This window comes from Mobula birostris, chromosome 27 (assembly GCF_030028105.1).
Source record: "Mobula birostris isolate sMobBir1 chromosome 27, sMobBir1.hap1, whole genome shotgun sequence".
Lineage (NCBI taxonomy): Eukaryota > Metazoa > Chordata > Chondrichthyes > Myliobatiformes > Myliobatidae > Mobula > Mobula birostris.
The window spans coordinates 33,039,656-33,064,553 of NC_092396.1; the positions used below are offsets into that span (position 1 = coordinate 33,039,656).

Sequence of the window (24,898 nt, forward strand, 5' to 3'; positions counted from 1 at the left end):
GGCAGGGAGAGTTTCTCCCTTCTACCAGCTGTGTGAGATGATGGGGCTATCAAGACTTGAGACTTTTTTTTTTACCATGCTCATGGTCTGCTCTTTATCAAATCATGGTATTGCTTTGCACTGTTATAACTATATGTTATAATTATGTGGTTTTGTCAGTTTTAGTCTTGGTTTGTCCTGTGTTTCTGTGATATCTTTCTGGAGGAACATTGCATCATTTTTTAATGCATGCATTTCTAAATGACAATAAACGAGGACTGAGTGTCCTCATAATCTAAAAAAAAGAATGTACAAAGGAAATCAGATTAAGAGAGTCAATAGAGGACAACTGAGAGCAGCGATAAGCCATGGAGATACTCAGCATCCATGGAGAGAGAAACAATGTTTCTTTTTGATAAGCTTTCATTGAGTTATAGTACAGAACACTGAGTTTCTGTACAGTACAGAAGTGGCTCTTTGGCCCAACCAGTCCATGCTGATCAATTTGCCTATATGAACAAACCCCATAAACTTTTCAGGCATTTGTTAAATCCAATGACAAGTCAGACGTTCAGCCTGAACACTGTATTTCCAGCACTTACCATTTCTTTCTTCCATTTGCAGAATTTGAAGTTCTGGTTTTTTCCCCCCACTTTTAAATAGCTACAACCATTGCATTTTGATTCCTAAAGACAAATTCTTTGAAAAGAGGGAATGAGGGAGAGAGAGAAGTGAAACAGCTGCTGGAAGTTTACAGCTTCAACCAGCGAAATAAACCATAACTGCTGAAAATCTAAGTTAAAACAAAAGCTGTAGTAACCGGGCCAATGTTTTAAACAAGTCTTTAAGAGAATCCTGGGAATCTTAGCTGTCTGCTGACAGACATTTCACAGGGAGTCTGAATGACATTTAGGTTTTTACATGCTTGGAGTAACAAAAGAAATTCCCTGGAAGAGAAAACGAAACTTTACACGCATATTTAATGCGAGGATCCTGTTGCCGTGGCTGACACCCTCTGAACGGTTCCAGCCTGCCCTCCCCTAACTGTGATATTGTACACTGGGAGCCGTGAAAATAACATTTTCATAAAAAGAGAAGCATTTCCGGCAAAATACACACGCCTCTACGAGCACTGATGTCAACACAGGGATGAAAGGAGGACCAGGTGAGAGCTTTACCCGTGCAGTGCTCCCCGATCTCGGCGGCTTCGTGACCCCAGCTCCTCGGGAACCCGTTCCCCTCACCCCAGAACTTGCTCCAAGTTTAGTCCGGAGCGTGTAGCGTCAACATCAAGCGAAACCCCCACCGAGACGCTGGAGGGATCTCTGCGGTGATGGCCAAGAGCCGTTCTCCAGACACTAAACCCAGAATCTGGACCAAGTTCGCGGAGGTAGGTTTCTGCACGGCCTGGCTTCGTGGTTCAGTGAGATTCGGTGGTCGCGGTGCTTGGGGGTTAAGCAGCGCGGAGTGTTCCTTATACAGTTATTTACCCTGCACGTTACATTGCAACAGACAACAATTATTTTCACAAACAAGAGAAAATCCGCAGTTGCCTTAAATTTTCACTACAATTTTGTTTGTTTGAAAAATCAAACCTCCAACTTCAAAGCATATCCATGCAAATATATCCGTGTAGGAAAGCGAGGTTCCCTTCTGGATTTACCTATGTCTGTTCCTGCCTACTCTGGCGCATTTTTTTTGTTGTTGATTGCTCTTTTAAGTCGCGGCAAGTCATGAATGTTTTATATGATGCCCTCCCTTGCGTTGAAACACAAACATTCCCCGTTGAACGTTACTCATATCCTGCAACTAAGGATATGCATTAACAGTTTTCCATCACTGGGCATCCAAACGAAAGAATGACGTATTTGTAATGGAAAGCTATCAAGCTACCAAGAAAAATATAAAATTGTTACTGAAATTGTTCGGAAGGCTCTTTAGACTTAATTGTATTTCCAGAGTTTCGTGCCCAGACTGGATACAATACCTTAGGGAGAGATTACATTGCTACTGAATCGTGAGCCATCCCTGCTCTACACTGCAACAAGGATAGAATTCCTAAACAGTTTCATCACTTGAGCCTCCAATACCACGAAATAAATTACAATGGGACAATTAATCCTTCATGTCTACTCGGCATTAAATAGAAGCAGAGTGAGGCAGTTCAGCCCATCGCCATTAAGTTTGCTGCTCCAATTTAAGAAAAACACTCAATCGTTTCTAAAATCTTTTCAATTTTAATGATTAAGTATAATGTTATGTCAGGGTTTGCTTCCAACATTGCCTTCAGAGGTAGTTTTCTTAGTTTAGCTTTTAAACAATGCATCATCATTTTGAATACTTCCATCAAGTATTTTATTAATTGTCAACAGAAATGAGCCCCTGTGTCCTTCCATCCTAGTGACTATTGCTGGGAATTCAAAGTTCAAAGTAAAATTGTTTTCAAAGCACATACACCTCAACAAATATTAACTCGAGATTCATTTCCTTGCAGGCATTCATAGTAAAATAGAAAAATTCAATAGAATCAGTGAAAAACTACACACAAATACTGACAATTTTCAAAAGAAGGCAAACTGTGCAACAAAAAAATAAGTAAATAATACTGCAAACGTGAGTTTCAGGGTCCTTGAAAGTGAGTCCATAGGTTGTGTTAAAGTGAGTGAAGCTATCCATGCTGGCTCAGGAGCCTGATTGGTGAAGGTAATATTTTTTTCCTGAAGCTGGTGGAATGGGACCTAAGGCTCCTGTATCTCCTTTCTGACAGCAGCAGTGAGAAGAGAGCATAGCCTGGATGACGGGCATCCTTGATAATTCATGCTGCTTTCTTATGGCCGTGCGCCTTGTAGATGTGCCTAATGATGGGGAAGGCTCTTCATGTCTCTGTCTGTGTCCACCATTTCCTGTGGAGTTTTCTGGTCTTCACCACTGGTGTTCCCATATCAGGCTGTGATGCATCCAGTCAGGATCTTCTCCACTGTGCATCTATAGCAGTTTGTCAAAGTTTTAGATGACATGCTGAGTCCGTGCTGCTGTGCCTCTACCTTCCTTACTTCCCAACCCCAAAAACTCTTGCATCCAAAGGTCACTGCAACAAGAAGTAACTTTGAACTATCAGTGTAATCAATACAAGCAATGCTGAGATGCCTGTACGTTCTCCTTACTGTGACTGTGTGGGTTTCCTCTGGGCCTCCGGTTTCCTCCCACAGTCCAAAGATGTAACGGCTGGGAGGTTAATTGGTCATTATAAATTATCCCCTGATAAGGCTGGTTTTAAATCAGAGGATTGCTGGGTAGCATGGCTCGAAGGGCTGAAGAGCCTTTTCCGTTCTGTATCTCAATAAATAAATATTCTGTGACTACTTGGTAGTGAGCTCTAAATATCAGTTAGAGAGCTCAGAATGGAAGTGAGATAGTTTTCCCATGGGAGGAAGAGACACCCCTCTACACCTTCAGTGAGCAACAAGTATAAAGCAAAATTTTCAGACCCCTGGGAGCCTATGAACCATCAGCTGGGAAAGATTGTACGCTGCATGCACTCAGAAAATTGATTTCCTGTCACTGGATTCAGTTAATGCTTTCTGATACTAAATACTGAGTGGTATTTCAAATCTATGTCATGGATGTTGAAAATGTTCTTTGGAATTATTCTCACAGTACATAGGTTCCTTCACTGTGGAGGATCAAGATCTTGAAGGAATAACATGGCGCATTCATCAACAGCTTCATTTTCTGAAGGTAATTATCAAAGCAACCTGCATCTGATTAAAGTTCTAGGCCTCCATGTTGTAGATAAGATTCCATGCAATCTGGGAGTGGTATTGTGAACTATGACAGTAGGATAAGTTTTAAACTAGCCAAAAAAAAAGTATGTCAGGAAGTTCTTCATACAAGGGATAATCAACAGATCGACTTCCATTTACATTTGTAGAGATAAAAAAAATTTAGAAGTCATTAAAGGCTAGAGGATGGGGAAGAGATAGATTCTGTATGGATGAATGAAACTGGATAGGTTAAATGTGAGAAGCCATGGATGAAAAGTACAGATGGACCTATACCACAAGTATGAATGGGGAACGAGGGGAAGTAAGTCCGGAAATTAGAAAATAAGAAAAGCTGCAGAAAATGGCTGCTGACATAAAAATTAACTTATTTGAGAAACTTACTGCCGAAAACCAAACTTGATAACATCTGGAGCTGCCAGAACAATTTGTGCCATGTGAATAAACCACAGCTTCCACAACGTGGGCTTGAAATATCGTTCAGCATTTGTTACCAGGCTGATGGAGACTTTCCTGCAAAACGAGCGTTTCAAAGCCAACTAAGGTTTGGAAAGGAAAGACTAAATTGAAGCCACACATAGCATTTTCAAAGGTTTTAGGGTGAGGAAAATAATCTAATTACCATTTAATAAAAATGTTAATTTAAAAATAGAGCTTAATTTAAAAACCTTAGTAATGAATATTAAATTATTGCTCATAGCTTTATATCTAATAAATATAACTTCTAACAGAAGAATTCAGTTTAATTATACCAAAATATTGAATTGATTATAATTGTGATATTTTTTCACCTACAAAATAGGATTAATTTGAATCCTCTTTTCACATTTTCCCTTGTTGCTATTACATTAGAATTCAATTAGAAAAGCTCGTCTCAATTCCTTTTTAAGGTTACTTTAAAACTGGCAATAAGGCAAGAAATACAGTTGCTTTTCGATATTATAGTCCTAACTTGAACTGATCTGGGCTTTTCAGTTCACTTGTGGCCTGTGCTACATTTAATCTATCACCATAGTAACAAAGAAGAAAAACATGATATATTCTGCCATTTCTGCATATCTGCTGATTTCATCGTGGCCAAGTTTCCAAGTAAAATGATTCCAGGTGCACAGATTCTTTGCAAACTTATGCCTCTGTGTTCATGTGGGATTAATAGTTCCAACTTATTTCTCTTCTTCTATGTTTAAAAGAATATTTTGATTGCATTTTCATGACTAATTTGTATGATGTGTTTTATGTCTGACATGTGGTTTTACTTTCTGAATAGAAGTTTCCTCGAAAAATGGCAGTAATACTGAAATTCTCATCACAAGGAATAAAGATGTACAATGAAAATAAAGAGGTAAAATCCACAAAATCATTCATGTGCTACTTACTTACTTTGTTCAAGACTTTAAAGTTTCAAGTTAAAATAATCCCTGGAAGTTGAAGGTGGAACCTAACATGCCCATACAAATATTTAGAACATATTTTACTTATGACATTGTAATAAGTTTGAACACTGTTTTGTTTTTCTTCTTTCTTCCTTAATTTTTTTGTCTTCTCCTTAAGCCAGTATCTCATTTAGTGCTATGGTTTACATAAGTTATTAATCAAACGATTTCTCAAGAAAGGTCAAAAGTCACCAGACTGGAAACTGTCATGCAGTCATGAGTGACAGTATTTATCAAGAGATTAGCACTAAAGTTTCAGTTCACCTAAACCAAAGAGCCCTTCTCTCATGACCATTCCTATACTTATTTATGATAGCCCATGCTTATGTCTTCTGGAATTACTTGTGACTTCCTGAGTAAATCTCCTGAATAAAAATACAACCATTTTATGGAGCTCTATTTCTCAATCAATGAAAAACATTGAATCGAATTTTGTACCTCATCTTGATGCCTTTTTTACTTTAGCCACAATGAATTTCAATCTGGTTTGCCCCAAATTCCACCTTTATAAATTTTCACATGATCGATATCTTCTGTGACCCACCCCTGTCTTCCTTTTTCAATTCCTGGTCTCTTAATTACCTTTTGAGGCCCAGATACTTACAATAGTGTCAATGGCTTCTTTACACAGGAATCATTCTCCATTATACTTCCAAACTGCTATTCTGTAAACTGTGACGAGTAAACCTTTGTTGTTCATGATTAACATACACACATAAAATGCTGGAGTTGATCAGCAGGACAGTCAGCATCTATGGAGGAAAATGGGCTGTTTTCATTTTGGGCCAAGTTGCTTCACCATTCATCAAGACCAGATGCAGGGTCTTAGCCTGCCAAGTTGCCTGCTCATTTTCCTCCACAGATACTGCCTAACCCACTGAGTTCCTTCAGCATTTTGAGCATCTGCTGTCTCTTGTGTCTGTGATCAATTAGATAAATACATTGCTAACTGGTGTAGGACAAGTAGTTGGTTTCATTCTTATCAAAGCAATTAAAATTGCTATAGCAATAAAGAAATTGCTCAATTTTAAAATATAGGGTATGTTTAGTTTAAAATAACATACTGTACATATATAGTATATGTTAGATCATAAGAAATAAGAACAGGAGCAGGCCAACAATGGCTCAAGTCTGTAACATCATTCAATATTATCATGGCTGACCCAATGTTTTTCATGGACCTTTCAAACCTATTTCCATTACTCAGAAACCTCTTACATCGAAGCGCCAAAGTCGCTTGGATGGAGAGTTAAATGCTGGGCCAGATTGAAAACGTCAGGGTATCCAAGGCCTGAAGCGAGGTACAGGCTGATTCAGTTCATTGCTGGAAGTTATGGGGTTTGTTTGTGGGTTTCTTTCTTTTGTGGCTGCCTGTTAGGAGATGAATCTCAAGGTTGTATAATGTATACATACTTTGATAATAAAATGTTCTTTGAAATTAGAAATCTATCCACCCAGTCACCGAACATGAATTCTGCCTCTGCAGCTTTCTGGGCAAGTAATTCACATCCCTTTGAGAGAAAAAGAAATCTTAATTTCAGTTTTAGTAGACCATCCATTATACTGGTCATAGACTCCTCCATAAGGGGGAACTTTCGCTCAGCGTTTACCTTGTCAAGTACCTTAACATTTTTTATATTTCAATAATATCACCTCTCATTTTACTGATGTCAGCCGGTGATAATGGACTTACTTTGAAATAAATGGACTAAGACACCTGGATAAAAATGAATAGCTAAATAATTTCTCAAGGTTAGCAAACCTGATGACTTTCTGCCTTAGGATTGCTATAATACAAACTTAACTATTGAGCACAAATTAACTTTTTGTGTTGACAGTCTCAATTGAATTGTGAATGATATATTGATGCTTTTCTGGTATCAAACCATAGGGATGTGATTATGAATACACTATCCAATTAGTGGTTCTGTGTGTTGTCCAGCAATATTATTATGAGTGATTATTTTTCTTGAATTATGCCATTTTTTCAAGGCATAAGCTGGGCCAGAAAACTGAGCAGGAAATCATTGTGTTGACTCCCTGCATTGCAAAACTACTTATTGCTTCACTGATTACCATATTTTGAATTTTTTGTTACGCCTGGAAGTGTTTAGAAAACAGCTATATTTGAGAGTTTTAATAAAAAGGGCTGAGGAAATGAAGTTAAAGGGGATAAGCATTGTTGTTGTTTTCATAAAGACAGTATACTGAAGGTAAATTATTAGCCTATCTTCGTAACTGCATGGAAATTTTCCTCATTCATGAAATGACAAAGCCACAACCTTCAGATTATTTTGAACAGCTAAGTTTCTTAGCAGGTTTTTGTTAACCTCAGAAAATTATAATGCAGTAGTGTGGTTATAAAAGAAATAAAAACAGAATGCTGGAAGAGCTCAGTGGGTCAAATAGGATCTGTAGAGGCCAAAGTGCAACTTGTCATTTCGGGATGAGACCCTGCCCCAGAGCTGAGAGGGAGGAGGAAAGTTGGTAGATGATAGTGAAACCAGATGGGGAGAGGACGTTGGGCAGATGGACTTAGATGAGATGGGGTGGGGATGGCAAAGATGAGTACAGGGAGAACAAAACTAGGTAGACAGCTGAGTGTGTGTGGGAGGAAAACATCTTGAGCATATAAACTGGGAAAATCCAGTATTGACACCTTTGAGTTGAAAGCTTTCCAAGTGGAATATACACTCAGTGGCCACTTTATTAGGTATCTCCTGTATGTTAATGGTCTTCTGCTGCTGTAGCCCATCAGCTTCAAGGTTCAATATGTTGTGTGTTCAGAGATGTTCTTCTGCACACCACTGTGGTAACACAGGTTATTTGAGTTACTGTTACCTTCCTGTCATCTTGAACTAGTCTGGCCTTTCTCATCTGAATTCTCTCATCAAGAAATGTTTTTGCCCACAGAACTGGACTTTTTGTTCATTTTTCGCACAATTCTCCATAAACACTAGACACCGTTGTATGTGAAAATCTGAGGAGATCAGCAGCCTTTGAGATACTCTACCCACCCCATCTGGCACCAGCAATCATTCCACAGTCAAAGCCACTTAGATTACATTTCTTCCATATTCTGGTATTTGGTCTGAACAACAACTCTTGACCATGTCTGCATGCTTTTATGCATTAAGTTGTTCCCACATGATTGGCTGATTAAATATTTGTATTAACATACAGATGTACCTAAAAAAAAGTGGCCACTGAATATAAGTTGTTCTTCCAATTTGCATTTAGGTTGTTTCCTGGAGAAAGCCAGGGAATATTAATTAAGGATTGAGAGAGGATGTCCCAAGACAATCATTTAGACATGATAGAGGAGGAGGTATTAAATAGGAAGAGGTGTCATTATTCATCAGGGAAAATGTCACAGCACTGCTCAGAGACGATATATTAGAGGGCTTGTCAACTGAAACAACCTGTTAATGGGTTGTATATTATAAACCTCCCAATAGTTAGCAGAACTTAGAGGGGGAAATTTGTACAGAGATAGTAGACAATTGAAAAACAGTAAGGCTGTGGTAGTAGGTGATATTAACTTTCTGCATACTGGCTCGGAACCCAAACTATTAGAAGAACTGGATGGGATAGAGTTTGTCAAAAGTGTTCAGGAAAGTTTCCTTAATCAATGTAGAGGTCCCAGCTTGAGAGGTGCAATATTGGATTTCCTCTGAGAGAATGAGATAGGGCAGGTGGTAAAAGTGTGTTAGGGGCACACTTTGAATCTAGTGATCATAACTCCATTAGTTTGAAGATAATTATGGAGGAGGATAGGACCAGTCCTTGGGCTGAGATTCTAAATTTGAGAAAGGCCAATTTTGATGGCTTCAGAGAAGATCTGGCAAGTGTGGTCTGCGATAGGTTGTTTTCCGCAAAGAGATGGTTGGTAAGTCGGAGGCCTTCAGAAGTGAAATATTGGGGGCATAAAATTTGTATGTTCGTGATGCGTTTGTAGAATAACATTTGTTGTAGAATAAAAGGCAAAGCTAATAGGTTTAGGGAATCTCGGTTTTCGAGGGATGTTGTTAAGAAGAAGGAGGTACATATCAGGAATAGGCAGTTAGGATCAAATGAGGGACTTAAAGAGTATAAGCAGTACAAGAGAACAATTATGAGAGAAATCAGGAGGGCTAAAAGAGGGCAGGAGGTTCCTATGGCCGAGAAGGTGAAGGAGAATCCCAAGGGCTTCCACAGCTATATGAAGAGCAAAAGGATAGCAAGGGACAAAACTGGTCCTCTTGATGATCTGCATTGTCATCTTCACATGGAGCTGAAAGAGAAGGGGAAATCTTAACGGAATTATTTTACATCCGGATTTACTCAGGAGACAGACACAGGGTGTGTAGAACTGATGTAAAACTGTAGTGAGGTCATGGACTGTGTCTGGATTACAAAACAGGAGGTGTTTGCAGTCTTGAGGCAAATTTGAGTAGATAAATCCCCAGGGGTTGACAATGTGTTCCCTAGGAACTTGTGTGTGTAACTTAGGAGGCTAGCATATAACTGTAGGAGCCCTGACAGAGGTATTTAAAACGTCCTTAGTCACTGGTGAGGTTTCGGAGGACTGGAGGATAGCTAATGTTGTTCCATTGTTCAGGAAAGGCTCTAAGAATAAGCTGAGAAATTTTAGGCCTCTGTGCCTGACATTATTGGAAGGTATTCTAAGGGACTGGATGTACACGTATTTGGACAGACAATGTCTAATTATGAATAGGCAACATGGCTTTATGCCAAGTATATCGTGTCTAACCAAGCTTCTGGAGTTTTTCGAGGAGGTTACAAAGAAATTTTATGAAGGAAAGGCAGTGGATGTTGTCCACATGAACTTTAGCAAAGCCTTTGATGAACTGCCACATGGGAGGCTGGTCAGGAAGGTTCATTGGCATTGGCATTCAGGATGAGGTGGCAAACTGAATTCAACATTGTTTAGTGGAAGAAGCTAGAAAGTAGTAGTCAATGGTTGCCTCTTTGACCGGAGGCCTGTGACTAGTGGTGTGCCACAGGGACCAATGCTGGGTCTGTTGTTGTTTGTTATCTATATTAACAAATGTGGTAAGCTGGATGACACCTAGATCGGGGGCATAGTGGACAGCAGGGAAGGCTATTAAAGCTTGCAGTGGAATCTGAACCAGCTGGAAAAATGGATTGAAAAATGGCAGACAAGCGCGAACTGTTGCACTTTGGCAGGACCAAGCAGGGAAGGACTCATACCGTGCATGATAGGGCACTCTGGTGTGCAGTAGAACAAATGGATGTGGGAAGACAGATCCATAATTCCCTGAAAGTGGCATCACTGCGAGAAAGGATCGAGAGCTTTTGGCACATTGGCCTTCATAAATCACAGCACTGAGGACAAGAGTTGGAATGCCATATTGCAATTGTATAAGAAGTTGGTGAGGCTTCGTTTAGATTGTTGTGTGCAGTTCTGACCATCGACCTACAGGAAAGATGTCAATAAGCTTGAAAAAGTGCAGATAAAAATTACAAGGATGTTGCTGGGACTTGAGAATCTCAGTTGCAGGAAAAACTTGGAGTTGTATCAGGGCAGCACAGCAGTGTAGTGGTACAACTCTACTACAGTGCCAGCAACTTGGGTTAAATTCCCACTACAGTCTATAAGAAGTTTGTACATTCTTCCCACAACCATGTGGGTTTCCTCCACATGCTTCGGTTCCTCCCACATTCCAAAGATGAGCGGGTTAACTATAGTCCAGTCTATAGAATTTAAAGCCTCATCATCCCTTACTAGTTTCTGATCCTCACACCAAACCACCATTCCCTAACCCCTCATTCTCTATCCTTCCCTTGGCCCCTCAGGCCTGATATACAACCATAACATGTACTTCTGTCTCCCAATGTCTCAGCCCTATGTACAGTTTTGCTACAAACTAAATAAAGTTTGTAGTGTATGTGCAAATGCATTAACAAGGCACTTATTCTTTCCATAGCTGAATCAAAATGAACAAAAAGAAAATGCCTTGAAAAAGGAACTAGACTTCATTCAAATAGTGACATCATAAGAAATTATTAAATAAATGCTCCACCAAATAAGGAAATTTCTGCTCATCTTTGTATCTGCGTTGCCAATATTCCCCACTTCTCCACGTTTTCATTTTATGACCAGAAGTATATCTACTTTTTATCAGTTTTTTTTCTGTTCCCTAGTTTGCCAACATGTTGTCAACATATTCTGTACTCTACTGGATGGTTCAGCTAAGTTTATTGCAGATTTTGTGGCAATATTATATATTGTCCTCACCCACCACCCCACCAGTCTCTGAATCCAGCACATAATCCTTTGTAACTTTCAGCATCTCACCACCAAATACACCTTTCTCTCTCCCCCCCCGCCACTTTTGCTTTTGCAGGGGTCACTCCCTACGCGACTCCCTTGTCCATTCGTCCCTCCCCACTGATCTCCCTCCTGGCACTTATCCTTGCAAGCGGAACAAGTGCTTCACTTGCCCCCACACCTCCTCCCTCACTACCATTCAGGTCCCAAAACAGTCCTTCCAGGTGAGGCGACACTTTACCTTTTCAGTGCTCCCAGTGTGGCTTCCTGTATATCGGGGTGACCTGACACAGATTGGAAGATTGCCTCACTGAGCACCCACACTCCGTCCGAGAGAAAAACGGAATAGTGGCCACTTCTCATTCCCATTCCTACATGCCAGTCTATGGCCTCCTCTACTGTTACGATGAGGCCACATTCACGTTGGAGGAGTATATTCCTTATATTCTGTCCTTCAACCTGATGGTATGAACATCAATTTCTCAAACTTCTGGTAAAGCCCCCCCCTTCACTATTCCCCTTCCCCATTCCCATTTCCCTCTCACAACCCTATCTCCTTACCTGCCTTCCCATTTTTCTTTCTTCCATGGCCTTCTGTCCTCTCATATCAGATTTCCCCTTTTCCAGTTCTGTATCTCTTTCATTAATCAACATCCCAGCTGTTTACTTCATCCTCTCACCTTCCTGGTTTCACCGATCACCCTGTGGTTCCTCCTTCCCCCCAACTTTCTTCCTCTGAGTCCTCTTTTTCTCCAGTCCTGATGCAGGGTCTTGTCGCGAAATGTCAACTGTACGCTTCTCCATTGACGCTGCCTGGCCTGCTGAGTTCCTCCAGCATTTTCTGTGTGTTCCTTGGATTTCCAGCATCTGGAGATTTTCTGTTGTTTATGTTATACATACTGTATATCTGGGAAAATGTCCTTCTACTGTTAATGGCATGTAGAAGTTACGTTGGAGTCACAAAGGTGAAAGATGCTTGGAACAACCAGTTAAATTTCTCAAATGATATAGTGTGATCTGGAAATGCTCATAATCATGATCTACGCTTGGAAAAAATGCTTGTATTGTTCTGAAAATGAAACAACAATCTAATTTTAAGGGAACAAGCCAGGTTCCAAAGGTTAAGGAAATGGCAACATAAATGCAGTTCTCAGCAAATTCTAATTTGCTCTATCCAAAATCATGTCAGTATTTTGCAACTATCATTAATAATTTCGTGATGGAAATTGGAAAATGTAACAGAAGTAAAGTTGTACAGGTCTTAAGTCTCATCTGAGAATACAATTATGCCATAGACCCAATTCTTAAAATTTATTGTTAACAGTTCAGAATTTCAACAATGGGAAAACGCGATTAGAACCTATTACAGTAATAAATAAGCTGAAAATAAACTGATCAACTTAATCTGTTTTATTCATAAACACTTAAGTCTACCATTTTCCTTTCATTCAATTCCAAGTGTAACCTCCAGGAAAAAACTCAAAGACAAAATCTGGAAGTAATATTCAAAGGAGGAATTAATGTGACATGGCTGTTAGCAGTGCTGCCCTACCGCTCCAGTGACATGGATACAATTCAGACCTTGGGTGTATTCTTGTGGATTTTGCACGTTCTCACCATAACTGGTGGGTTTTTGCTGAATGCCCAAGTTTCCATTTGCATCCAGTGAAATGCTGGGAGGTTAATTGGCGAACACTTTTCTGCACACCAGTTACTGAAAAATGTTACTGAGAAGCACACCCTCCCTGGCAGCGAGACTGCTGCAACACACATTATAGCTTGCAAAGAGCTTAACAGTGGATGGAAAGAGCCTCACAATTTTCAGGGATATACACAGAAATCTTGATGTTAGGGATAGGGACCAGGATGGAGATCCCATGCACTGCAGTGGTGTTACAGGAAGCTTAACATTTAGTTTAACATGGCAGGAAGCAGCCAGATTGGTTTCCTCAAGAAATGAAAATTTTCATTGCTATCTATGCTGTCCCATCACCTTAAAAATGTTTTGGCTGCAGATTACAAGTTTTTTTTTCTGGTCAAAGGTGGCTCACAGAATGTTAGCACCGACATTGAATGCAGTGTGTGTCTGGTTAGCTCTTCCCCTGTTGGAAAACCATTATCCAGTGTTTTTGTGGCATTAAATTTAATTGCCATGTAACAATTTAGGCCTGAATTTATTTGGGTTTCGATACATGTTCACATAGTCTGCTACATTTGCTGTAAGTTGCGAAATGAATCGAATATTGCAGAATCATCAGTGAACATCTCTAGTTCTGATCTTATAGTGGAAGTTAGATTATTGATGAAGCAACTGGAGAGGATTGGGTGTAAGGCACTTGCCTGAGAAACACCCCCTTGGACTGGGATGATTGCCCTCCAATAACTTCAGCTATGTTCCTTTATACAGGCATGATTCCACCCGTTGGAGTGTTTTCCCCCAAAAGCCCAATCACTTAAGTTTTAGCAAAACTCAAAGCCACACCTGCTTCAATCTATCTTGATGTCAAGGACAGTCATCTCCCTTCACCTCCGGATTTCATAATGGTCCAAAGCTGTCATGATATGTGGTCCTGACAAAACTGGACGTAGATGACAATGCTGTTAATGACATTTGCCATTATTTCATGATAACGTAAAGTTAATCGGAAATTAATTTCAGATTAGATTTGTCCTGCTTTTTTTGTGACCAGGACGAATCTTGACAATACCTTGAAATTTGAATGCAGAGTTGTACCTGTACAGAAAGAACTTGGCTGGAGACATAGCTAATCCTGCAAATCATGTACATTTTCCTGCTCTAACCCAATCCATTGATTCGCTGAGTGCTCAAATATCCATCTGTCTCAACCTTGAATGCGTTCAACACACTGGAGTACAGAACGCCAAAGATTTACAAGTGAGAATCAGGTTTATTATCACTGCATGTGACGTAAAATTTGTTAACTTGGCAGCAGCAGTTCAATGCAATACTTAATATAGAAGAAGAAAATAATAATAATAATAAAAAAATTAAGTAAATCTTATTCAGTATATTTTATACAACATACATATATTGAATAGATTAAAAATTGTGCAAAAACAGAAATACTATATATTTAAAAAAAAGAGGTAGTGTTCATGGGTTCAATGTCCATTTAGGAATTGGATGGCAGAGGGTAAGAAGCTGTTGCTGAATGGCTGAGTGAGTGTTTTCAGGCTTCTGTACCTCCTACCTGATGGTAACAGTGAGAAAAGGACATGCCCTGGGTGCTGGAGGTTCTTAATAATGGACGCTGCTTTTCTGAGACACCGCTCTTTGAAGGTGTCCCGGGTACTTTGTAGGCTAGTACCCAAGATGGAGCTGACTAAATTTACAACCTTCTGCAGCTTCTTTCAGTCCTGTGCAGTAGCACCCCCCCCCCCCCAAACCAGACAGTGATGCAACCTGTCAGAATGCTCTCCACAGTACATCTATAGAAGTATTTGAGTGTATTTGTTGACATACCAAATCTCTTCAAACTCCAAATAAAGTATAGCCACTGTCTTGCCTTTTCTGAGTAAAGAAATTTCTTTCTTCTCAGTCCGAAATGATTACTCCCTTTTAACTTGAGACCATAGTCTAGATGTTTCTAGTTCTAGGAATCAGCTAAACATATTGCTGTAATGTATGACTGTGGAAAAGATATGTTATTTCCTCTTTTTCTCACAGTCAGAAATTACTGACACAGTTAGACAAATGTATCAAGTTGTTATAAACACTGCGAAGGGTCTTAAATTTTCACTCAGTTGTTAAGGAAATGGGGAAAGTTTAACAGCAGGAAGATTCCATGTTCTGTTCTGAATTACCTAATGTTGAACCTGGCAGTGATATATCAGGACCTTCTACGGCTCACTGAGATGAGCTTATTTATCTAACATAAAGTGACTTTAAGCCAATTCTACTTAGTAAAATACTGGAACCTGAAACAAAAACAGAAAATGATGGGAGAATGAGCCAGGTAAGCAGTATCTGTAGAAAGAAAACCCCGTTAACGTTAATTAAGTTTCCACAGATGCTGATTCACTGGGTGTGCTCTTAAAAGCATTTCCTGTTTTCGTTTCTGATTCTACTGGATGAAAGGGCAGTTCCATCTCAGTAATCTAATGAATCTGCACTCCACCAGCTTCAGACCTTCAATGTCCTTCTCTGAACATAGAAATCCAAAAATGATAATCCAAGCAATTGTAGCAAAACACCCTTGCATATCAATCCTATTGTACTAAAGACTAGTGTAAAGACAAACTACACATTACAGGAGAGTTAGAACTCGGGAGATCTACCTTTGGAAAAGAATGAATTAGCGAATGCTACCAGTTTGCTGGTTTCTCTGAGGTTCTCCTCCTCCTTCACAACTACAACCCACATGCAAAATATTGCAAATGCTGGAAATCTGAAATAAAAACTAAAACTGCTAGAAATACTCAACAGACTAGGCAGTATCAATAGAGAAAGAAACAGAGTTAACATATCAGTTTACATAAAAGTTTATGGTGAACGCAGCAGGCCAGGCAGCATCTCTAGGAAGAGTTGCAGTCGACGTTTCGGGCCGAGACCTTCGAAGGTAATCCCTTACTCACTCTTCCTTCAGTTAGTCCTGACGAAGGGTCTCAGCCTGAAACGTCGACTGCACCTCTTCCTAGAGATGCTGCCTGGCCTGCTGCGTTCACCAGCAACTTTTATGTGTGTTGCTTGAATTTCCAACATCTGCAGAATTCCTGTTGTTAACATATCAGTTTGATGCTTTTTCATCAGAACTGAGAAAATCAAAGACTTCATGATAAAGGGAGATGGGGCACCTCAGTACAATGGAAAAGAAGGTCTTGGATAGGGTTACCAAAAGCCATCTGGGTGAGAGTTTCTAATAAGAAGTGGTTAACTTCTGGTTAAGATGGCACTACCAAATGTGTGCGACAGCTCATGGGTAGTTAAAAAGGCAAGAAGTTCAACTAAAAACATCATTATGACACCTTTCAGGAGGTAATTGCATTAAATTATCAAAGCAAGCAGTGATGGGGTGAGCGATAGCAAGGCAAGTTCAGGGGAAACTGTAAACACGAGGAATTCTGCAGATGCTGGAAATTCAAGCAACACACATCAAAGTTGCTGGTGAACGCAGCAGGCCAGTCCGCACCTCTAGGAAGGGGTACAGTCGACGTTTCGGGCTGAGACCCTTCGAAGGTCTCGGCCCGAAACATCGACTGTACCTCTTCCTAGAGATGCTGCCTGGCCTCAAGTGTTCACCAGCAACTTTGATGTGTGTTTCAGGGGAAACTGAGATGGTTTGTTGCAGGATTGATGCAGATGGAGTGAAACATTCGGAAAGGAGAAGTTAGGACAGTGGAGTTCTGACACTGGTACATCTGGCCCGGGTACAAGGTTGGATCCTGGGTGCTGAGAGGAGAAGTTGGGGCAGAGGAGATTCGATGCACGCGCCACTAACTCAGTTGCAAAGTTAGATCACTCTAGTTGCCGAGCTGATTGAAGAGCTTGAGAGCGGCTTAGGGCTGGGCGGCACAATCTGGGCCAGGAATGAGTCACTGGGTGGCATGGTCTAGGCCCCAAACCCTTCGCAGTAGATGGGTTCCAGTGCGAGGTACAATCCGCTGTTTAGACAATGTAAACAATGGCCCAGATCAGAGGTGTTCACTCCTCTTTCCAGGGCGCCGGAACTCCTTGCTGTTCCACTGTCTGGTCATTTTAAACGCTGACCCATATAGACTGAAAGGACAGGGCGTCGGGATCCAAGGCGAGAGTCGATTTCAATCACTCTCTGCGATGGCACTGAGGCTATTAACATCGCCCTGGCTACGATACTCCATGCCCGCTAATATGATGATCTGATAAGCGAGACTTTGGACATACCCTAGGTTGCTCTGAGTTTGCGATCCGAGGACTCACTTTGGTTCAGAATGGCATTGTTCGCTTCAATTGTTTGCATGATTTGTGTTTTCTGGAAATGCTTCATCGAAATATCACATGGGTGAGGATGAAGATCAAGCCCAGCACCTCCATTGTCAAAGGTCAAGTCACGGATCAAAGATTTCACATTGACGGAACACCTATCCCAACTGTTTCAGAGATGCCAGTGAAGAGCTTGGGCTGATGGTATGATGCTAAGGTCAAGGACACCGAGTAGTTTAAACAACTCAGAAAGGATACCATCATGTACATAGCTCACATCAACAAGACCTGGCTGCCAGGAAAACTCAAGCTGTGGTGCTTCCAGTTCGGCATACTCCCAAGACTCATGAGACCTTTAGCAGTGTATGAAATCCCTGTCAACAAGGTGGAAAAGCCCGAAAGAGTGATCAGCACACTCACCATACAGTCCTGTTGGACTGTATGGGAACGGCAAACTAGAATTACCAACTGCAAGTCTTGTGGAAGAATTCAAATGCACCAAGGCAAGGTTGGTCATAACCCTCACTGAATCTGAAGATACTGTTATTTGAACAGCGCCCTCCCGTGTGGTAATGGGGAGGAAGTGGACCCCAACTGAAGCTGTTCAGACTGCTAAGTCTGTTCTTCACTTCAGGGATGTGGTTGGCCAGGTCCAACATGGAAGAGCCGGGCTCGGGCTCGTCCCAAAGGCTCCTCAATGGCACAAGGCAACATCAGTGCAGAAGAGATGGCTCGTGGTGGAGGAGTTGAGAAGACAGGAGGAGGCAGAGCGTAACGCCAGGCCCTTCTCAATGATCAAGCAGGGCCAATGGACTAATTGGGAGAGCCTGGAAAAGAGGAAACTTAGCTGGCGTGACATCTGGGAGATGGAGGGATCTTGGCTAAGTTTTGTTATCAGAGCCCCTTATGACCTCCTACCCACACTCCAGAACCTGAACCAGTGGTGGGGAGAAGACCCCGCTTGCTCTCTTTGTCAAGCACCTGGATCACTAAGGCACATTTTAACAGGATCCACCACGAGCCTCACCCAGGGGCGGTACACTTGGCGGCATAACCAAGTTCTCAGACAGCTGGCATCAATCTTGGAACAGAGGTGAATCACCACAAATGCTCTCCCACAAACATCGGCAAGAAATGTTCAGATCACACGATTTGTACCAGCAGGCCAACCTCCAGAGCAGCATACAACGTCAAAAGAGGTAAACATTCTGCAGGTTGCTTGGGATTGGAAAATGGACGTGGACTTAGAAAAAAAAAGCTTGTGTTTCCCCCAGACATTGTGGCTACAACACTCCAGCCAGACATGGTCCTGTGGTCCACAACAGCCAAGCTGGCATATGTTGTGGAATTGACAGTACCATGGGAAGATGGTGTTGAAGAAGCTAATGAGAGGAAAAAGACCAACTACTCTGAACTGGCAACTGAAGCTGCCCAGAATAGCTGGAAGACCAAGATTTTCCCTGTAGACACAAGGAATTCTGCAGACCCTCTGTCTCTCTGACTATACCCCTTGCCCATCCTCTGGGTTCCCCCCGGCCTTTCCTTCTCCCTGGGCCTCCTGTCCCTTGATCCTCTCATATCCCTTTTGCCAATCACCTGTCCAGCTCTTGGCTTCATCCCTCCCCCTCCGGTCTTCTCCTATCATTTTGGATCTCCCTCTCCCCCTCCCACTTTCAGATCTCTTACTAGCTCTTCCTTCAGTTAGTCCTGATGAAGGGTCTCGGCCCGAAACGTCGACTGTACCTCTTACTAGAGATGCTGCCTGGCCTGCTGTATTCACCAGCAAGTTTGATGTGTGTTGCTTTTCCCTGTAGAAGTGGGATGCAGGGGATTTGTTGCTACATCTACGACCAGTCTATTGAAAAAGATGGGGATGAGGGGTTACTCACTCCGACAAGCAATCAAGTCCTTGTCAAATGCAGCAGAAGAAAGCAGTAATTGGATTTGGATTAAAAGTAAAGACAACAACTGGGCTGCAAGATGAAGACAGGAGGGTATGGAACTGAAGGAGGTGTATCTAGGACACCAGTAGCACCACTGAGCCCTCTGGAGACATCGTGGGCTTATCAATGAAACGTCAAAGAAGGAGGGTACCCACCCGATGACCCCGGTGAGGTACCTACCCTCCCTCCTTGTCACCACTCCAAGCCCACTGCCAACATCAAGAGTGCCAACTTATCATAGGGATTGAAACATCAAGTCCTATTAGCTCTACTATACTTCTTCCCCTTTCTCTTGCACATCAGGTGTTGGTCTTTCATTTTTAATTTATTTTTCTTTAATTGGGTTCTTTCAGGTTTCTTGCTTTGTGTCTACCTGTAAGCAAACAAATCTCAAGTCTGTATAATTTATACATTCTTTGATAATAAATGTACTCTGAATTGAATTGGAATAATGCTTCCCTGCACAATATTGGTCACGCTTGGATGAATCACAAACTACTACACCATCCTTGCTTTTTCGAAGACGTAGTTTCAAGTATTGAAACATAGGGCACATTATTTTAATTATGTCTTTAAAATATTACATAAAATACTGTACACATATTTAATTATGTAGCTGCAAATGATTCCTGTGCTGTGTTTTGACTAGATACTATTGATGGCTCATGCCCTGAAAAGAATCTTGTATACCACGTGCCGACATTCAGAATGCCAGTTTGCCTTTGTCACCCGCAACCCCTACAGGCCACCGAGTGAGCTCTTCTGCCATCTGTTCGTTACTGCACAGCCAAATGAGGTAGGTAGCAAATATTAAAACGTTGCAGAGAATTAAATGATAAAAATCATCCATTTGTCCAAATGATAGGACAACATAGCTTTTGTTAAAAATGCACTTATTTTGGTGTTTATGACATCCTATTTTTTTTTTTGCCTTAGCTATAGGTTGTTTTCTACTTGTAAGAGAGTCAAAGGTGACAGAACCATCTCCTCCTGCACAATTATACATTGGGTCAATATATGGTTAGTTGTCCAATGGCATGCAGAGTTATGGTACTTGTTTCCCATTGTAATTGACTCTCATCTTCACATGAAGAGACCTTCCAGTGTATTATGTGACACCAACATTATGCAAAACACAAATGGCAGCTAATAACTGGGCATTCAGGAGACACTGTGGGCCAGCAGTAACTGCACAATCTGCACCACTACAACCCCACAGCCTGGCAACCATTACCCTACCATTATTAAGTTTGCAGACTGATCCGAGTGCAAATAAAATAGTGAAGGGCATGTGTACCACAAACAGCAACAACTATGCTTAAAGATGAAGTGGCAATCTAGTGAAATTATGGCACAGGACCAACACCTCATAAACAGCAGGCTATCGATAGAGTTCGACCAGCAAAGTATCAAAAGTCATGTCACATAGTAAGTTTAACATGTACTATTCTTACATCCCTTATTGTAGTAGTTGGCTTGATCACACATTTAAAACATACTTTCTAGATCATTAATTGAAATATTAAACTTATCCCAGGCCCTAATAAGACTTGTTAAGTACTGCTGCATTTACAATTATATGTTCAAAATTCAAAGTAAATTTATTACCAGTTGAGTATTCCTTTTCTGAAATTCCAAAACCCGAAAACCTCCAAAATCCAAATTTTTTTTGAGCTGTTACGTACCCCGTAACTGGGTTGCCAAACCAGCAGAAATGGATCACTCAGTTGGAGTCTGGATTACTAGAACTAAGAAAGTTTTATTAAAGAAACAAGCAACACAGTACTCTAATCAAAAGGATAATGAATGCAACAGTTCAGCAATGATAAACATACATGTACACAGAATTAAGATAACAGGATCAATCAAGTTCTATCGTTGTCTAGGGGTAAATGACCAGTTTCAAAGTGACGCAAAGTTCAGTTCAGTTCGCAGTAATCGCTGCCGTGGCGATGGACAGTGGGGGGAAGGGGAGAGAGAGCAAAACGAATGAATATTCAAGGCTTCCACACAGACCTTCGCAGTCAGCTTTCGGGCGAGTCCTTTGTGATGTCATCTGAGGTCACCGACCGTGACCCCTCCGTTTCCATATACAATCGTTTCCCTGCGGTGAACCTGGCACCCAGGCAAGGGTGGACACACACCAGGTTCCCGCCGACCGTGCCTTTCCACCCTGTGCATCTATGGCCCGGTACTTCCCACCAACTTGTGAGAGACGCACCGCTTCCAGGGTCTTGTTACCTCAGGTGTCGTGTGTGTCCTGCCTTAGCGAACCTGTCCTTTTTTATCCCCCTGCCGGGGTATCGCCTGTCCATCACTTCAAACAGTTCAGGGTTCAAAGGGGGAGCTGATCTTGACAGCTCTCCTTCCTTCATTAACATCTCCAAATGCTGCTCCATTGTTTTCCTTATCTCTCTCTCTCCTGAAGCCAGGTGGCAGACCAACTGCTGATTCCACTGGTGCCAGCCCAGGCCAACTACATCTTAATCTATGTGTATTCTTGTCACAGAGCGCTGACATGACATCACAAATGGAAAATTCCATGGCGCAGGGAAGGTTTCCAGGCAACGTGCAGGTCTCCGTGCACCACAAGCATTTCTGAGAAGTGACTTCACACATGTAATGAACATAAGTTGATTAAAAATAGAAAAACTACATAAAGTGAAAAGTGAAGACCTTGATTGTATATTGAAAGAGTAGATTCATCATTGTTGGAGCGAACATGTGCCGCTTAACGGTATGCTGATCATGAAACAAGCGAAGATCTATTATGGTGACATTAAAATTGAAGATAGTTGTGACTATTCAGCAGGATAGTTGCAGAAATTTAGGAAAAGGCATGGCATTACATTTTTAAAGACTTGTGGTAATAAAATGTCCATTGATCATGAAGTAATAGAGAAATTCATTGACGAGTTTGCCAAGATCATCGCTGATGAAAATCTAACATGCTGAAGAGCTGCACCCGTACATATCTGTGAATAACAAGTGTAAGACAAACACTGCTTACCAGTAGCACATAAATTCAGAGTTGGGAATAATGGCGATGCCGAACAGACACTGATGGTCCACCTGGATGGCCGAGGTATTGTTAGCTTACCTTTCTGATGGTTTAATGTACACATTATTACTTTATGCACAAAATTATTTAAAATATTATATAAAACTACCTTCAGGGTATATGTACAATCTATATATGCAACATAAATGGATTTGTGTTTAGACTTGAGTCCCACCCCCAAGTTATTTATTACATAGATGCAAATATTCCAACATCTGAAAAAATTTGAAATCCTAAAAAATTCTGCTCCCAAGCGTTTTGGATAATGGGTGCTCAACCTGTATCAAAGTGCATATATGTCACCCTATGCTACCCTAAGATTCATTTTCCTGCAGGCATTCACAGTAATTAGAAAGAAACACAATACAATCAATGACAAACATCACACAACACAGAAGCTCAAATAACCAATGTGCAAATCAAAAGGAAAAGAGAACAAAATATAATAAATAGATAAGCAGTAAATAACAGGAACATAAGTTGTAAAGCCCTGAGAAGAGAGCCCAAAGGTTGTGTTGTCAATTCAGTGTTGGGGTGAGTGAAGCTATCCCCACCAGTTCGATATCCTGATGGTTGAGGGGTAATAACTGTTCCTGAACCTATTGGTGTGAGGCTCCTGTACCTCATTCCTGATGGCAGCATCAAGAAGAGAGCATGACCTGGATGGTGGGTCCTTGATGATAGACGCTGCTTTCTTGTGACAACACTCCTTGAAGATGTGCTCAGTGATGGGGAGGGCTTTACCTGTGATGAAGTTGGCTGTGTCTACTACTTTTTGTAGTTTTTTAAATTGAAGGATATTGATATTCCCATTCCAGGCTGTGATGCAATCAATCATTATACTCCTCACTACGCACTTATAGAAGTTCATCAGAACATTAGATGACATGCCAAATTGGCGCAAACTTCTTAGAAAGTTGAAGTGTGTGGTGCCTTTTTTGTAATTGCAGCTACATTCTGGACCCACGACAGATGGTCTGAAATGATAACACAGAGGAATTTAAAGTTGCTGACTCTCTTCACCTTGATGAGGACTGGCTCATGGACCTGTGGTTTCTTCTTCCTGTTGACAATAATCAACTCTTTGGTTTTGCTGACACTGAGTGAGCGGTTGTTGTTGTGGCATCATTCAGCCAGATTTCCAGTCTCCATCCTACACACTGATTCAGCCCACAACAGTGGTGTCATCAGTAAACATAAATATGGCATTGGACCTGTACTTAGACTTAGCCAGTTTAATCTCAAATACCATAAAGTCAATGATATTTTGGTTGGCAAGGATAGAGGGCATGGAATTGATAACACGCTGATTAAAAATTAATTAACAGGCAGGAAGGAAAGAATGGGAATAAAAATCATTCTCAGGTTGGCAGGTTGACTGATGGTGTACAAAGGTGAGATCAGATGCCATTTATAGAGAATCTATACCAATCTACACAATGCCTTGAACAGAAAATCTGACAAAAAAGTACTGGATACAACCTAGTCCATCAAGAGTAAAGCCCTCCCAACCATTGAGCAAATCTACACGAAATGCTGTCGCAGGAAAGCAGCATCCGTCATCCAGGAACCCCACTACCCAGGACATGCTCTTCTGAAAAAGGTACAAGAGCCTCAGGACTCGCACCACCATGTTCAGGAACAGCTACCACCCCTCAACTATAAGGCTCTTGAACAAAAGGTGATAACTTCACTCAGCTTCACCTGCCCCATCATTGAAAAGTTCCCACAACTAATGGACTCACTTTCAAGGAGTCTTCATCTCAAGTTCTTGATATTTATTGCTTATTTATTTATAGTATTGCTTCTTCTTTTTGTATTTGCATAGTTTGTTGTCTTCTGCACTTTGATTGAGTGCTCTAGTTGGGTAGACTTCCATCAATTCTGTTATAGTTACTATTCCACAGATTTGTTGAGTATGGCCACACTGAATCTCAGGATTGTATATGGTGACATATTTGTATTTTGATAATAAAATTTACTTTGAACTTTGAACCATTTGGCTGAGGGACCAACTGTCATATTTCCTAGTTTGTGGATGATACAAAACTAAGTGAGATTGTGAATAGGATAGAGGTGGTAAGGAGGCTTCAAAGGGATAAAGGTAAGTTAAATGATTGGACAGGAAATGTGGTAGATGGAATAAACTGTGTAAAAAATATGGGATTGTCTACTTTCCTGCCCAAAACAGAAAATAAATTATTTTTTAAATGGCCACAAATTGTGAAATGCTGATATTCAAAGGACCTTGTCCACAGGTCATTGAAAGCTTACAAGCAAATTTGAGTGCAGAAGTAAATATGTCTTTTGACAGTTCTTTTGGGCTTGTTGAGATCACACCTGGAGTATTTTGAACAATTTTGATCTCTCTACCTGGAGAAAGGTGTACTTTTGCCATAGAAAGAGTGTAATAGGGATTCACCAGTCTGGAGGCTGATAAGGCAAGTGTGCATAATGAGGAAAGGTTGAGTAGACTGGGCCTATT

At 41.1% G+C, this 24,898-nt stretch overlaps 1 protein-coding gene across 1 annotated transcript in view; it reads left to right on the forward strand.

Moving 5' to 3' along the window:
* The first annotated feature begins 1,029 nt into the window (after positions 1–1,029).
* The window catches only part of sh2d5 (SH2 domain containing 5), a 66,443-nt gene continuing 42,574 nt past the window's right edge, over positions 1,030–24,898 (forward strand). Inside the window, exons 1-4 of the mRNA XM_072245049.1 lie at positions 1,030–1,369; positions 3,637–3,717; positions 5,029–5,103; positions 20,002–20,148. Of these exons, the coding sequence (XP_072101150.1) occupies positions 1,313–1,369; positions 3,637–3,717; positions 5,029–5,103; positions 20,002–20,148 (360 nt within the window). The 5' untranslated portion in view covers positions 1,030–1,312. The remainder of the gene's footprint in view (positions 1,370–3,636; positions 3,718–5,028; positions 5,104–20,001; positions 20,149–24,898) is intronic.